The sequence below is a fragment of the Leptidea sinapis genome, chromosome 16, assembly GCF_905404315.1.
Source record: "Leptidea sinapis chromosome 16, ilLepSina1.1, whole genome shotgun sequence".
Classification (NCBI taxonomy): Eukaryota; Metazoa; Arthropoda; class Insecta; order Lepidoptera; family Pieridae; genus Leptidea; species Leptidea sinapis.
Window position 1 is genome coordinate 764391 of NC_066280.1, and position 18044 is coordinate 782434.

At 37.4% G+C, this 18044-nt stretch overlaps 1 protein-coding gene across 4 annotated transcripts in view; it reads left to right on the forward strand.

Moving 5' to 3' along the window:
• LOC126968596 (ATP-dependent Clp protease ATP-binding subunit clpX-like, mitochondrial) overlaps positions 1–18044 on the forward strand; it is a 42761-nt gene that overhangs the window by 21400 nt on the left and 3317 nt on the right. Inside the window, exons 7-13 of one of the 4 annotated variants that reach the window (XR_007730256.1) lie at positions 1736–1827; positions 3097–3250; positions 5039–5234; positions 6649–6741; positions 8119–8247; positions 15140–15305; positions 16010–16072. Coding sequence is in view for 3 of the 4 variants with exons in the window: in XM_050813611.1 (XP_050669568.1) it covers positions 1736–1827; positions 3097–3250; positions 5039–5234; positions 6649–6741; positions 8119–8247; positions 15140–15289; positions 16010–16066 (871 nt within the window). In the remaining variant the exon portion in view is untranslated. The remainder of the gene's footprint in view (positions 1–1735; positions 1828–3096; positions 3251–5038; positions 5235–6648; positions 6742–8118; positions 8248–15139; positions 15306–16009; positions 16073–18044) is intronic. The other 3 variants (XM_050813611.1, XM_050813612.1, XM_050813613.1) reach the window with 3 other exon arrangements.

Below are 18044 nucleotides of genomic sequence, written 5' to 3' on the forward strand. Positions count from 1 at the left end.
ATTAGGCAGTAAACAGATGAGGGGGGTGCAACTTCCCTACATGGGCACATGATAAAAATTTACAGTGAAAGTGCTACCATCTATATCTATAGGTACGCTGAAAATTCATCACGATGGCGATAATTTTACATACATGATAGCTAGTGATAATAAAAAACTTAAGTTTCTTATTACAACAAGACTTGACTATCGTGTGGTAATCAAAGTAATATAAAGCACCACTATAAACACAGAACACAAACTCGAACGAGATTAAGAATTTCCATCCACAAATAAAGAACAATTATAATATTAATCAAAATCGCAATATGCAATCAAAATCAATACGGTCTAAAATAATAGATAAAGTATAAACATAATGAGCGCCATCTAGCGACGGTAGTCGGTACACTACGGGCGTAAAATATTATTACTCAAAATAACGCTGCGCCATCTCTTAGCCTGGGTAACTGATTTTACATAGTAAAAACATCAGTGGCACATCTGTCTCTGGTATATAGTGTATTATCTATTATACAGATACTACTTCGACTTACTAGGTAGTAAATTAACTTTAACACTAGTATATTATTTAGGTTCATAACGAGGGGTAGGCACTGCCTATATGATATGCACACCCCTATTCTCATAATCTGGAGGCGTAGCGTTTCTCTACAATGTGGTTTTCAAGGAAATTTATTTCATGTACTGCCACACTGTTTTCTTCTTCTGTAATTTCTAGGGTGTTGCAATAGAGTATAATTGTAAGTGATCACCGGATGACTACAACACACTAATACAAGTGGGAGTCTCCTTTGCACAGGATGCCAGTTAGATTATGGGTACTACAACGGCGCCTATATCTGCGATGAAGCAGTAATGTGTAAGCATTATTCGATCTTAAGGGCGCCGTAGCTAGTGAAATTATTGTACAAATGAGACTTAACATCTTGTTTCAAGATGACTAGCGCAATTGTAGTGCCGCTCAGAGTTTTTGATTTTTCTAGAACCCTGAGCGGCACATCATTGTAATGGGAAGAGCATATCAATTACCATCAGCTGAAGGTATTTAGAATCCGGTATTTTTCGTAAGTTGTTCGATTCGAAATGCAGGGTAGTCTATGAAGAACGTAAGGTATATATTATTCTATTCTTTTGAAAAAGTGGGGCATTCTGATCGAGCGTCTAGTCGGAGACAGACGTCGAATATTAAGCTGTGCTATTGTTAGTAATTGAGTAAGAAGTATAAGTAGGTAATAAGCGAGAGTGATATAAATAATATAATATATTATTGATGTCACTAAGCAAGCAGTTTTATTATACACCAGTAACTTGATTGTGACAATTCGTCACAAGCTATTTGACGTCTTATTTGTAATGGTAGTATGTGATGCCTTTTACATCTTATTATATAATCTGTATCATATTAATTATATTATTAATTTATATTGGCTGTCTGTTGAAACTCCTTGCGCATGAAGGGATCGAAAAAAACATAGGAGTGTTGTTATGAAATTCAGTACAACATTACAACACTCGTTTGGATGATGTAATGGTTATTACGACATTGGGTGTTTTAATGTTGGCAATAAGCTGTTTCAGAATCTATAATAGAGGTTTTAAAGCATGGGTGTGTAGATAAATGTCTTAAAAACTTCATATTGTGGGTTCCAAACCTGAGAACAATATTCAAGGGTAATTTGGTACTATGGCCAGACTAGTTATACCAGGATCCATCGTGGTCGTTTGTCCGTAGCGTGGAGCGCGCGCAGACCGGTATCGTGTTCCTGGACGAGGTGGACAAGATCGGCGCGGTTCCCGGCATCCATCAGCTACGGGATGTGGGAGGTAAGTCCCTGCCTCATTGGTCTCCATCTTAACTTGATAAAAATCTACTCTTAGAGCGCTTTCGCACTACGTCTAATCCGAATCCGATCCGTACCCGTGAAAACACGGTCCGAGGTAGTTGTAGAACTATTTCTATGGTAGTTTACGCAGTAGATCCGGATTCCGTCATCCGATTTCTTTTCGTCAACCGTTAGAAATAGTTCTTCGACTACACGGGACCATATTATCACGGGACGGATCGGATTCGGATCGGACGTGGTGCGAAAGCGCTCTTAGGCTCGTTGCCTATTTATACCGCACCTCAAAGTTTTCATGGATCATTAAAATAATTATGATTTACAGTGGAGTCCAGCGAATGCTTTTCAGGAGCCAGATTTTCGGATAAGTGAACTACAACCTTGACTCTAAAATATTATTTTACTTTGACCATTGATGATTTTACTGTATTAAAGATAAATCGTTTCTTTTTCTTTATCAGGCTTTAACTGTTAAGCCTTATGTACAGTAAAAAGGCATAAAAGGCATTATTTTCTCAAAATTGATTCCTTTAGAATTCATTTTGATGTCATTTCTAATATTCTAGATACTACTACCGCTTCGGAAAATAATGGCGCTATGAGAGAAGAAGCGGCGCATGAAACTCTCCCAGCATTCTTTATGTTGCGCTCTTTTCAATAAAAATATATAATATTGTACAGTCATTTCTTTCGCTATAAAAAATCATAATCTAGTCCCATGCTCTCCGATCACTTAGATATTCAGCTGTGGAGTAGTAGGAATTACGACAGAGCCAATTTTTAATAAAACACTTAAATTTATTTATAGAGAGTGCCTGAACAGTGGCTGCGACTTTATTATAAAAGTGTATACATTTACCTTTAAAGCTATATTGTATCTTATGAAGCCTACTACAATTAGTTACAAGCAATCCCTTATTTCTAGTGTTATACTAATGAAAATCATTATTATAACACTAGAAATAATGAAGCCATAACCTGAGAGTTGAACAAAGCAAACATGATTTTATAACGATACGTTACTCGAACGGTTGGCTCAGTTGGTTAGAGCACCGGCACGGAACGCTGGAGGTAGTGGGTTCGAGTCCCGCGTCGTTCTTAAAATTTTGTTTTTCAAATTTTATTTGTGTATTAATCCTAGAAGTTAGGTTTATCACTTTAAAAACATAACATATTGTTTAGAATCACTATTAAGAGCAAAATAAAATATCGGGTATCCGTCGTGATGATCAGTTACCCCTGGTGTGTGCAGGCGAGGGTGTACAGCAGGGCATGCTCAAGATGCTGGAAGGCGCCGTGGTGTCGGTTCCGGAGCGTAACTCCCGCAAGCTGCGTGGAGACGCGGTGCAAGTTGACACCACCAATATACTCTTCGTGGCCAGTGGCGCTTACAACGGCCTGGACCGGTGAGTACTCCCCCAAACCTGCCTAACACTCTTGTAAAGGATTAAAACGCGTGTAATTGTAACTACTTTTACATTAGATTTTTGCGTAAAAGTTACATTTTTATGTCATAGTATGTGAACACATAACAGACCGTCCAAACCGCTACATCCGCCTCGACCAATGAAAAGTTTTCGTAAAATAGATTTCTCCCAAGACTGGTGACGTGAAGGCATTGAAATAAAAAAAAAACACCCAAATGTCAATAGAGAAGACGGTCTAAAATTATTTAACACCTGGGATCAAATAATCTCTAAATTAAAACTCATAACTACACATACCAAAAGAGAAGACGACACTGTCAGTAAATTTTGCCAAAAACCATCTATGTACAGCAAATACCACCTCCGAGGAAATAAATGGAGCTATACTTCATAATGACAACTATGACAAATACTATCGTTGACTCATTTCATCTGCAGTCCCCTTGAAAACGAGATCTGGAAAGGTCTTGCAACGTCGGATAAAACTAAAATAATAATAAAAATGTAACTTTAACGCATAAAACTTATGTTAAAACAGTTACAATTACACGCGTTTTAATCGTTTAAAAGTGATTTATTTAAATGTGTAACACTCGGCGTAAATCAAAGAAAATACTATGTCCTAAAACTCTTTCTACAAAGTTCTCCGATTAAATTTTAAATATAGAGCACTTTTAGGCGGTAACGCTCTTCCTTCAAAAATATTCGCTTAAAGGGTAAGCTAGCCTTGGGTTAGCTTGAATTCAGCCTTATATTTTACCATACAGTAAATACCTAGTAAAAACCTTTGGTGCCCACAAGTCTACTCTGTCGCATCTCCATGTTAATTTTACGATACGCCTCCAATTTCGGAACCTTTTGATCGTTCAGAGAGGGCAGCGTAGTCGCGAATTGAGGACTGCTTTAATAAAAAAAAATAAGGGATGAGAGTCGACCCAATTCTATATACAAATATACCCTCCCCAGCTAGACTAAGATGTTACGCCCAATTTACATTCTTGTTTTTAGGCAATAATTAAAATTCCTAGCGGTTAAATTCCAACGGTTTGTCAGTATCTTCAATCAATTGATCGAACTAATAACCCTTATTCTTTCTAAAACGAAGCTATAATCAAAATGAGTTTATTCTTATACGAATACGACTCTGGCTGAGAAAGTCAGCCTGGCCTCTAACGAGGAGTTTATAAGTCTACCAGGTGAAGAGACAGGTCCGTGTAAAGCATAATTTGTTGCATATTCTGAAAAGGGAGGAAGCTGCAATCAAATCTTACCACCATCTGCTATGATTCGATAAAGCGAGACCTTTAATCCAATAAGGCACAAACAGTCAAGAATCGGGCTTTCGAATTAAATACATTGACTGCAACTATATCTAGCAACATCTTATGGTTAATTAATTAGATTGACTTGGCCATCGCACTGAACAATCTAATTTAATATAATATGTATTACCTACTTGTGAGATACATTATATTTTCATTAAAAAGAGATACATTGAGTTTTCATGCGAGGGCTTAGTTAATCTATTTACTTTAAGTCATACTATTTTAGGTCTCAAAGATAAATTTGCTCAAATCTCAATTTGAGGTCCCGAGAAAGGCGGTACAACACAATATGAAGTTATAAAAAGTTCCAACGATCCGCTGGCTGGTCCAATTTCTGACAGTTCCAACCTTACGATGGCCACACATGATTCCACATCAGCCAATCTCCCCGTTTAAATAGTTCCGGGAAGTGGGGTACTTAACAGTATCACATGCTCTACAGACTGATCCAGCGGCGCAACAACGAGAAGTACCTCGGGTTCGGTGCGTGGGACCCCAAGTCGGGGCGTCGCGCCGCATTCGCTGCCGCGGCCGCAGACGCGTCGCCGCTGGACACGGCCAGCCACGAGTGTGACGAGCGGGACGCCTGGCTGCGCAAGGTGCAGGCGCGGGACCTCATCGACTTCGGCATGATACCGGTACGTCAGCTGAACACTGTACATGTAATGAAAGTAAAAGCCTTTTTATTAGACCCATCATCAGCCGGAAGACGTCCACTGCAGGACAAAGGTCTCCCCCAAAGATCTCCACGACGACCGGTCCTGCGCTGCCCTCATCCAACGTATTCCGGCGATCTTGACCAGATCGTCGGTCCAACTTGTGGGGGGCCTACCAACACTGCGTCTTCGTTTGTGGTAGCATTGCCGAACCCGGGGATTCTTAGCACCCCCCCTGCCCGTCTTTTATGTGACTGCTACCGTGGCCACCACGAGGACTGGGGGCTGGGGCCTTACTGTGTATGTCATGTTTTTTCATGGTTTTTTTTGCCATAATCGCCACTATTCGCTGGCGGGTTGGCGATCGCAGTAAATATTGGTGCTTCTCGGAAGGATGCTGCTGCCCATCCTCCTTTCTTTGTATCCCATAGTCGCCTTTTGTGACACCAACTGGAGGAGATGGGGTGGTGCTATTCTGGTGCGACTCCACAAGCATAATTTATTTAGACCCACAGTAATTAAATCCTTATGTTATTAGACTATTTAGATTTTCACTGCTCTCGGTTACTGATTGCCATTAGGGTCATCATTCCACAGATTTTTTGATCTATCGCTTTTCTTTCTCGGAAGTAGTAATAAAATTTTAAACAATATGTTATGTTTTTTAAAGTGGTAACTGATAACACTTCTAGGATTAATACACAAATAAAATTTGAAAAACAAAATTTTATGAACGATGTGGGATTCGAACCCACGACCTCCGGCGTTCCGTGCCGGTGCTCTAACCAACTGAGCTAAAATTTTCTTTTTTATATTTTATTTGTGTATTAATCCTAAAAGTGAGGGTTATCACTTTAAAAAAACGCAACATATTGTTTAGATTTACAAGAGCGACATCTCAAGTCAATTTCCTAATATGCAAATATTAGGGTTGAGCAGATTAACTGTAAAGTAGATCCTGTAGATGAAGCCACAACCTGAGAGTTGAACAAAGCAAACAGAATTTTATGACGAGGCGGTACTCGAACGGTTAGCTCAGTTGGTTAGAGCACCGGCACGGAACGCCGGAGGTCGTGGGTTCGAATCCCGCATCGTTCATAAAATTTTGTTTTTCAAATTTTATTTGTGTAATAAAATTTTACTCCATTTTCTTATCCTCTATCAAGCCCATCGCCATTTACCTTCTTTAATTTTGAAACCCCTAGATAGTTCTACAACTTTTGTATTGATTCTGATGAAGAAGGTACTAAATAAAGGGCTTAAAGTCCTTTCGTGGCTGTGTTAAGGTGGATCGGGTCGTCGACACATATCATTTATATTATTTCTTGTTGTTAAAGATACATTACCGTTAACCGCAATCTGGACATTATCCAAAAATGCATATTATATATTTCAGGAGTTCGTGGGTCGGTTTCCGGTGCTGGTGCCGTTCCACAGTCTGAACCAGGATCTCTTAGTACGGATACTCACTGAACCCAAAAATGCTATTGTGAGTATATTGAATATATAAACTTATATTTTCTAAATATAAATGAAATATACACTATATTTCACCTCTAATTAAATGTAATATCCCAAAAGTGTACTTGAAAAGTGACCGTCTCTCGTGCAACAACTGACAGAAGAGAGAATCAAAGGGAAATATGCGATAGTTAAATACGACAATCTCGTTGTCCGTGACGACAACATAATCAAAGAACAACGTAAACCTAATATATGGGAATCAGCTAAAACTGTAGGTCAACCGCACGAACATCTACTTACGAATACAGTAAAAAAATTGGATACGTTAAAGAGCTTGTGACATCATCAGAAGGAGAAGTAACTTACTGACCACTCTTGCTGCCTGCTGTCGAGTTCCTATGTATTTTCGACCTCTACATCAAAAAATATAAATTATCTTGAAAACCGGATAAAAAATCTCCGACCACAAACTTAAGTAAAAATCAACATCAAAAACAAAAAAATAACGGGTTGCACTCCGGAATGCGGATAGAAGTGAAAACTTGAACATTAACGTAGTGCACTTTTGAATATTTTGGAAAGTTTAGGGAATAATTTCGCACAATTTATTTATCAGTATAAAAGTACAAGCATTTATGTGGTTAAATATTGGTAGGCCCAGTCGAAAGTTCTGAGGTAAGAAAAAAAGAATACAGCCGAATACCTCCCCCTTTTATTAAGTTGGTTTAAATGTAAGACTTTCGTGCGATATTTTTTTTACACCATCTACAGTTGGATCAACGAATTCAAGTGCAGTCGTCTAACTTTCCAATAACAAAAGGAACTGTCGTCATCCGGCGGCCATTACCGAAGAAAACCGTAGCATGATTAGTAAATAAGAAGCAGGCTCTCCTCGGTACGTTTACTGCACGTCGTCCGAGTGGATCACGTGTATCCATATAAGAGGAGTACACAAATAAGATTTTGAAAACAAAATTTTATGAACGATGTGGGGCTCGAACCCACGACCTCTGGCGTTCCGTGCAGGCTCTCCCAACTGAGCTAACCGTTAGAGTGACGTATCGTCATAAAATCTTGTATGCTTTGTTCAACTCTCAGGTTATGACTTCTCAACTACAGGATCTACTTTACCGTTGGTAACCTGCTCAACCCCAATATTTGCATAATAGGAAATTGACTTGAGATGTTGCTCTTGTAAATCTACAGATTTCAAAATTTTATTTTTGTATTAATCCTAGAAGTGAGGTTTATCACTTTAAAAACATAACAAATTGTTTATGATAGGAGTAGCCTCCGAGTAGTTACCGAGTGTACTCTGCAGAGATCACACCGCTTTAAGGGTGTTATAAAGGTTAGTTCATAGTTGGTTTGGTGCCGTTTGAGAGAATGTCTTTGTTTGCAGGTGGCGCAGTACAAGCTGCTGTTCTCGATGGACAAATGCGAGCTGTCGTTCAGCGAGGAGGCGCTGCGAGCTGTCGCTTCCCTCGCCATGGAACGTAAGACGGGCGCGCGCGGCCTGCGGGCCATCATGGTACATATCACTTTTTGTTTCAAAATATATCAAATATCTTTGCACGGAGCTTACTGCATCACAATAATTAGTAGTAAGCTCATGGTCGCTCATAGGGCAATGGAGAGGGCTATGCTCGGAGTTTCCCTGCGAGATCGAATCAGAAATGAGGAGATCCGTAGGAGAAACAAAGTTATCGACATAGTCCAACTGATTGCGAATCTGAAGTGGCAGTGGGCAGGGCACATAATTCGACGGACAGGTGGCCGTTGGGGCCGTAAAGTCCTCGAATGGCGACCACGTACCGGAAGACGTAGTATTGGTAGGCTCCCCACAAGATGGACCGACGATATGATCAAGATCGCCGGAATACGTTGGATGAGGGCAGCGCAGGACCGATCGTCGTGGAAATCTTTGGGGGGAGCCCTTTGTCCAGCAGTGGAAGTCTTCCGGCTGATGATGGAATAATAAGTACCATCGGTGTTTCTTTTGGCTGGCTTTCGGCCGAGTATATATAAGAAAAGACGACACCTCACCCGCTATTTACATTAAAGATATCATGAGTCTTGAGAAGCTAATTTTGTGATATATATTACTTATTGTTTTCTATAAATATTTAGTTTTAAGGTTATACGTTTATTACGTTATTTGGATTTTTAAATATCAGTTTTTTTTTATCAGAATGTTAACCGAATAAGAAGTAAATTAACGGAATTGTACAAAAATATCCTAATTGAGAATTATGATATTATCTGTTTATGCGAAACAAACCTAGATAGCTCTTTCTCTAATAGTGAATTTGTGGATGACAGGTATACCGTATTTCGTAGAGACCGCAAATCTACTTGTTTGTCAAAGCAATCCGGTGGGGGCGTTCTGTTAGCACTTAAGAAAAATCTATTTGCAATTAGACATCCCGAACTTGAAAGCTCATTAGAGGATATATGGATAACAGTACGAGAGAACCGAGGACCTCGTGGATTTAACTTAAATATATACCTCGTATACTTACCTCCCGATCTGAATGTCACTCAATGTCGCACTTTTTATGATAATTGTTGTAATACGCTCTTAAATCTAAACAATTCTAAAACTATTATTCTCGGTGATTTTAATGTGTCTGGTATTACATGGTCGTTTGATAACATTTCCCTTCCTCGTCTGTGCCCTAGTAAAGCCTACAATACCAAATCTTCGCTACTTATTGATCTACTGGAGGTGGGTGGCCTGTCGCAATATAATTATGTTCGCAATTCAAATAATCGTACTCTTGATCTTTTTATGACAGATCTGACAGACGTATCTTTATCTGAGAGTTCCCCATTATGTGTGCCCGACCGACACCACGCAGCCATTGAGATCGATGTGTCTAATGAATCCAATATTAAAAATATACAAGACAAATCTATAATGGTGCCTAACTTGAAAATGTGACACAAAAAGTTGTATACTACAACTTAATAATAACACATGGGACAGTATTTTAAGCCATAGTGATGTCAACTTGAGTGTTAAATGTTTTTATGAAATACTTAACGACACAATAAAAAGAAACACAAAATATAAGCGAATTGGTCGTTTGAACTATCCTATTTGGTTTTCAGAATCTTTGAAAGCCTGTATAGAAGAGAAAAATCGTATCCATAAAAAATATAAAAAAACCAATAATCCGAGGGACTTCGACGAGTTTCGGTTATTACGCTCTAGGTCCAAGGCTCTGATTAAGGCTTGTTATAACTCATTCCTTTTAAGTGTGGAAGAGTCGCTTAATAATTCAACCAAACTATTCTTTTCTTATATTAAAAGTAAAAGACTTGGACCGTCAATCCCCGAGACCATTAAGTTTGGTGACAAAATTGCAACTGGTGGTGAAGCCGCAGCCGAACTCTTCTCCGAGTAATTTCCATCAGTTTTTGAACCAGATAGGCACATGAACGATTCTTTATCAAGTCAGCCTACTATTAATTATCCTCTATTTTGAGTACACATATCTAAAGAGGATATTTTAAAGAAACTCATTGCATTGGATCCCAACAAAGCAGCTGGGCCAGATGGCATTCCTCCCTACTTTATTAAGCATTGCTCAGAGGCTCTGGTGTTTTTCCTCATGCTTGGAAAGAAGCACACATCATACCAATACACAAATCGGGTGACCCTAGCGACTGTACTAATTATAGGCCTATAAGCATCTTATCCAGTTTTGCCAAAATATTAGAGTCCTTAGTTTACGACCTGAAACAGGTTTAACAGCTGACATTTCAAGCAATGAAATAATCGATAATAGATATTTAGTGTTTCGAGCGGATCGCGATCTATTTAACTCAGACAAGAGTCGTGTAGGGGGTACTCTTGTCGCTGTTCGCCGCGAACTAAATGCGACTACAGTTTACATCCCCATAATACCGTCAGTTGATTCTATAGCTACATCCGTGCCATCGATTAGTAATAGTTACAGTGGACGGAATAAAAGCAATTATAATTCAGAATCATTACTACTTATTGCCACGTACCTTCCGCCGCGTACTAGCTCCACAGTATATAGTCAACACTTCGAGATGATTTGCAACTTATATACACAACTAAGCCCCCGACATGTCTGTGTCATTGGTGACTACAACTTACCTGATATACAATGGCTTTATGATGCTCACAACATGTGTATGGTGCCGCAGATATCCAGTGTCACTACCACAAGTATTTCACTTTGTAATATGATGTCGTACCTTAATATACATCAGTATAATAAGGAACCAAACTGTAACACTCGGATACTGGACCTATTATTATGTGATACTACTGTTGATTGCTACGGTGTATCTCCATTAGTTACGGCTGACCGGCACCATCCTGCGATATGTTCTCACCTGAAAGTAGGTAGCTGGAATGGTTTACATATAAAGCCAATATACAAATTTTCCTATTTTAAAGCGGACTACGACGTTATAAATAGTGAAATTTCTTTAATAAAATGGCATAGTATACTTAGTAGCTGTGCCACAGTTGATGATAGCGTTAAAATTTTGTATGAAAACATATATGAAATAATCAAATGTCATGTGCCGACTAAGTTTGTTAAGTCCTCAAACTTTCCTCAGTGGTTTAACCATGAACTAATAAAGCTATTTAAGCTGAAAGAAAAAGCGTGGACTGCACATAAAAAATCGCCCCATGATACCGCCCGATACCAATTATTTTCCATGTATCGAGCTAATTTCAAAAAAAATGTAAAGAGGTACACAAACACTTCATGAAGATAACTGAAGAAAATATCTCAACTAATATTAAAGCCTTCTGGAAGTATATGAAAGGTATGAAAATGGATAATAGCAGTTATCCAAAAAAGAGATTGCAAATATGTTTGCAGAATTCTTCAACTCTGTATACGAGTCTAGTGACCTGGATATTAACACATGGCAGCCTTCTACAGTTACATCTGAAAATGCTGATATCATAGCCGATATTACATTCAAGAGATCTGATGTTATTAACCAATTGAAGTCTCTTGATATTACAAAAGGCTGGGCCTGATGGTTTGCATCCCTATTTTCTAAAAAAATGTGCTGAAAACATAGCAGTACCTATTCATTTTATTTTCAACAGAAGTTTAACTAGTGGTACATTTCCTGCAAGATGGAAGACAGCAAACATTACTCCTGTCCATAAAGATCAGGCTAGGGACAACATTGAACACTATCGGCCCATATCTATACTATCAACATTAGCGAAGATCTTTGAAAAGTTGGTACATAATCGAGTTTACCCAGTAATAGAACCGTGTATAGTACCACAACAACATGGTTTTGTCAGAGACCGCTCAACTGTCAGCAACCTGGCGGTTTACACGGGTTTTATATATGAAGAAATGGGACGCTGGTGAACAAGTTCACTCAGTCTATACAGATTTCATGAAAGCGTTTGATAAAGTGGACCACTTAAAGTTATTAGAAAAATTGGCATTTAACGGCATAAAGGGAACATTATTGAGATGGTTTATGTCTTACATCAACAATAGAACGCAAAGAGTAGTTGTTAACGGCTATCAATCGCAACTCTGTAGTGTATCTTCTGGTGTTCCACAGGGCTCAATTTTAGGCCCTTTCCTCTTTGTTGTATATATTAATGACATTCGTAATATTATAAAAAATTTTGAATTCTTGATGTGTGCTGATGACTTAAAAATTTACAAAATTATTAAGAATAATAATGACTGTTGTCTCTTGCAATCTGATTTAGACAGTCTGGCTAAATATTGTGAAGGTAATAAAATAAAATTTAGTATAAATAAATGCAAATCAATGACTTTTACAAAAAAGAAAAAACCCATTAATTTTACATATAATATTAACAACAACAAACTTAGTAAGGTTGACGAAATTCGTGATTTAGGAGTCATTTTAGATTCAAAAATGCTAATGAATAAACACATTGATAATATAGCAAACAAAGCATTTAAGATGCTTGGTTTCGTTTCCCGAATAGGAAAAAACTTCCGTAACCTAAAAACTTTTATATATCTTTATTGTACTCTCATAAGGTCAACTATTGAATACGCAGTCATAGTTTGGGATCCTGTGTATAATATTTACACAGATACTTTGGAAAAAATTCAGAGAAAAATGCTTAAAATAATTAATTTTAGATGCCTGAAAAATGTTTTTGATTACAGAAGCATACTAAAACAACGTAATATGACATCACTTCATCACCGTAGAATACAACTCGAATCACTCTATTTATACAAAATCATTCATAATAACATAAATTGCACTGACTTAGTTAATAAAGTACATTACAAAACCACGAAGCGTGCACGTGACACGACTAAAAGACTTTTATATACCACCATCGCGTACAAATGCTGGAATACGATCACCCGTCCGTAGAATGTGTTATAGATATAATGAATACTTCACTAATTTAGATATTTTTCATGACAAGCAGTCCACATTTAAATCCCAGGTTATAAGTATATTAAGAAAAAAGCAAGAAGACGAATACAAAATTTAAATATGAACTATACATAGAATACAGGCTCCTAAAATGTGTATAATATAGATAGTAGGTATAATATATATTTTAATGTATTACTATAATATGTATAGGTATATATTATTATATATCTTTGATTATATTATTTTTATTTTATTTTTTAATATTTAATATGTATATATGTCACTATTACTATTACTTATAAATATTATTTTTAATCTTAATTTTTAAGCATTAGTAGTATTAAGCGTAGATAACGCAATATTGTTAAAAATCAGCGGAACACGTGGTTTAGAATACATGTATTATAATTCTTATAACTTATTGTCTACACATGTATTTGTATTTCTGTTTGTGTTTTTCCAATAAAATAAATAAATCACTGAGAAGCAACACGGTTTCTTAAAAGGATAGGTCAACCGCCAGTAACTTGATGGAGTATACAGACTTTATTTGTAGAGCTTTCAACGATCATGGTCAAGTTGACTCTATACTGACTTCCAAAAGGCTTTTGATAGAGTAAATCATAGAATATTGGCCTGTAAATTAGAGATTATGGGTCTGCATGGTTGCCTCTTACGTTGGATAAAATCTTATATATCCAATCGTAGTCAATTAGTAGCTAAAGGGATTCTACTCACGACGAGTCTCTATCATATCCGGCGTCCCTCAGGGATCCCATCTCGGTCCATTGATGTTTATTATATATATTAATGATCTGATCCCTAGGCTAAGAAATGTTTCCCTACTTTATGCGGATGACCTTAAAATTTTTTATCGAATTAAAACTGTTAGTGACTGTATTGATCTACAATTGGATCTTGATACTCTACTCGATTGGTGTAGTGCTAATAGTATGAGTTTGAGTATAAAAAAATGCTCCATTATATCCATTATATGTTTCACTCGTATTAAAAACCCAATTTTGTTTGACTATAAAATTGATAATATACCACTTGAGCGGAAGTTTGTTTTACGGGATCTAGGTATTGCTTTTGACTCGAAACCAACTTTTAAATATCACTATGAAGCAATAGCCAAGAAATGTAATAAGCTATCTGGCTTCATATGCAGAGCTACTAAAGAATTCAAGTCACCAAATAGTTTACTGTTACTCTATAAGTCGCTAATCCTGAGCCAAATCGAGTACGCCTCCATTGTCTGGTCACTATAATATAATACATATACTGATATGCTTGAGTCTATTCAAAGACGTCTTCTTCGCGTATTGACGATTAGGTTTGGTCTAAAAAGGGAGCTGACTACATATGAGGAAAGGCTATCTCACTTCAAGTTACTGAGCCTCGAGAGTCGTCGCAAATTGCATGGCCTAACGACTTTATACAAAATACTCGATGGAACAATTTCTACTTTCCTCTTGTCGAATATTCATCTAAGAGTTCCCAATCGGTCTTCAAGACATGAACATCCTTTTATCATTCCGTTCTGCAATAATAACGTGTCCTTCCATAACCCTATCTATAGAATTTGTCGTCAATACTATGCACTACTACTCGAAATCAGTGAAGTACCTGACATCCACAGTTCATCTGTTTGTAAATGGAAATCTAGTTTATATAAATTCCTTAATTAGTTTAAATTTTTAAAAAAGCATCTTAATATAACTACCATAATTATTCACTTCTATTTGTCCAAATATATATTTTCTCTATCTTTTTCTTTTATAATACTACATTACCTAAAGTTAGTTTTAAAATCGCTATTACTGTTGTATTTGCATAGTTATTAATTTATGCTAAACATGCTGAGTACACACCCTCGTGGAGTTGCAGCCTATCTTGTATTTAGCTGATAGTTTATTTTGTTTATTATGTATTTGTTGTAATTCTGTTGTGTGTACCTATTAAAAAAAAAAATAACAAGTAGCTAAGGTTGATGTTGCTATTAACGCTTCAATTTTCAGGAAAACCTATTATTAGAAGTGATGTTTGAGATTCCCGGCTCCGACGTTACGTCTGTACACATACACGAGGGGTGTGTCAATCGCAGCGAGCCACCACGCGTCGAGCGACGCCACGAGCACGAGTCCAGCGACCTCCGACACTGGCCCTCGGTGCGACTACACAACTGTACGTACACATACACGCGCGCACACAATGTGACAGTACACACAGTTGTAGCAATATACTACATTAACATTCTGTACAACACTGACTCGCTATCTCACTTCACAACTACACATTCGAAACAGACTCGTTATCTCATTCCACAACTACACATTCGAAACAGACTCGTTATCTCGTTTCACAACTACACAATCGACTCAGACTCGCGGTGTTACTTTACAACCAGACTTACGATACTAACGCGCTATCTCACTTCACAACTATACATTCGATACTGAATCGCTATCTCACTTCACAACTATACATTCGATACTGACTCGCGGTCTCATTTCACAACTTCACAATCGACTCAGACTCGCGGTGTTACTTTACAACCACACTTACGATACTGACTCGCTATCTCACTTCACAACTATACATTCGATACTGACTCGCGGTCTCATTTCACAACTACACAATCGACTCAGACTCGTTATCTCATTTCACAACTACACATGTCGAGCTTTACTGGAAATTAGTAATCGTAGGAAGCTTGATATTTAATTGCTAGTTTTGCATTTTTATCTATCTACAAATACTGCATAAGCAAATTGAATGGGACTATCGCCTAGATTAAAAATTTGATTCGAATTAGAGTTGTTATCGTATGAATTCCGTTCAGAAAGCAAAGTGGTCCGAAACGTGACCGATGTGTGGTTGTTTTGCAGGAGTCCCTCGACAACACCGCTCTATTCTCACGCACGCAGGATGGCTTCAATATCTGAACAAGTGTTAGTAGTGCCGCACTTGATTTTTTTTATAATTATTTATTTCGTTGTGATAATTTTTTCATATTAATTATTTTAAACGTAGCGGTGCTATCGATGAGTAGTTTTGTATATAATATATTTTATTAATTTCAATGTAAATTTTTATTTCAATCTTTCAACAATTTGATTTGGGTGTGTTTATATGTTTTTGTTTTTTTACATGTGTTTAATAGAATCCATTCATATAATATTTTTCACGAAAATGGCTCGGGTTGTGGATTTAGGTGTTGGTTATCTCAACGTATATATTATTTTTTATAATGATCATCAGGCTTTTCAAAATATTGAGATATATTATACTAGCTGTCCCGGCAAAGCTGTTTCGCCATATCAACTAAGTATACTGTGTCCGCTCATCACAGTTGCTTGACTATATACGTAATTAAAAAAATATATATTTACTTACTTGATTACTAACGGCTGTTCCCAATATTCAGTCTACTTGAGAAAAATCGTAACTATCGTTGACTTTTCTGTCCCAATAAACTTATCGACGGTAACTCACCTTATCCGTGCACGCTATCTGTCAATAAGACGACGTATAGCTTACCAGCGATATAAAGTTTGTATGGAAATTGCAATTTACGCGTCAAATATTAGGCGATAAGAATAACTTATCGGCTATATTGGATATATTTAATCACCAACATATCATATACCAATACTTCTTATTCCAAAACACGCTGCATCTCATGGTATTAGTATTATTCCGATCGGTTTAGTCGTTTTCGCAGTATAACCGAATAAAAAATCGGGCTCTTCATTTATTAGTATAGTTTTTTATTTGTTATTACGAATTTATTACAATTTAAATAGTTTTGTCATGTTTTTCTCCGAGAGGTAACGAAGACGTTCCGGAATGAAAAGAAGGGTTCCGGAAGACCTGGTGTTGGTAGGACTAGATGGACCGACGATCTGGTCAAAATCGCCGGAATAGGTTGGATGAGGGCAGCGCAGGATCGATCGTCATGGCGATCTTTGTCCAGCTGTGGAAGTTTTCCGGCTGAAATTATGATATAGGAATTGTCGGTGTTATATTATTCCACGTTAACCATTGACAATTGTATTTATAAATTCTGTCTCGGACAATGATCTGCGTTGGTTAGTATTTTGTACAGGCTCTTAAATTCGCGCCGCGAACTGTGACTATGGCTGGTTCAAGGGTTCCCGGTTCTTGTCGTTCCCCTATTAAATTCTATTGCAAATAACATTTATTACTTTTACAGTGTGTTAGTTTAATACATAAATATAAAACAATTTAAAATATAAAAAGTTTATTGGGAAGTGGTCTCTATTGGCTTCAATACGATCTTCCTTTAAATGTTGAGGCCAGTTATCAATAGAAGCACGCACTCTTTCCATGGGAATATTCTTCTCTGCCAATCGTACGAATTGTTTTATAGACACCAAATTCATGGCGCTTAGAGCAAGCCGTACTCTCTAAAACTGACCATGAATCATAAACTAGCGGATTAAGATCGGGACTAGACGACGGCCAGCCTTCAGCTCTGATGATGACCGAAACGTTCGTTTCCAACCAAAACTGCGTAGACCGAGCTTTATGATCCGGCGCCGAGTCTTGGTGGAAGGACCATTCTTGGTTATTGAACATGGTGTTGTTAAGGGTCTTCACTACCTTCTCAAGAATGGTATCTTGATACACTTGTGCCGATGTTTTGATACCTTTTTCACAAAAGTATGGTTCAGTCACTCTTTTATAGCTAATACTCCCCCAAGAAGTCGGATAGTGCCCAGGTTGCACTCTGTCGACTAATTGGGAAGCTTCCTTAGAGCTTTGAGCATAAATACGGTCATTTTGTTTGTTGAAATATTTATTTCATAAAATATACAGCACATTACATCCCTTATTAGCTAGGTAATAAAGTACACATCATTAGCCAACAGTGATTTTATATTATATAGGCAAATACTA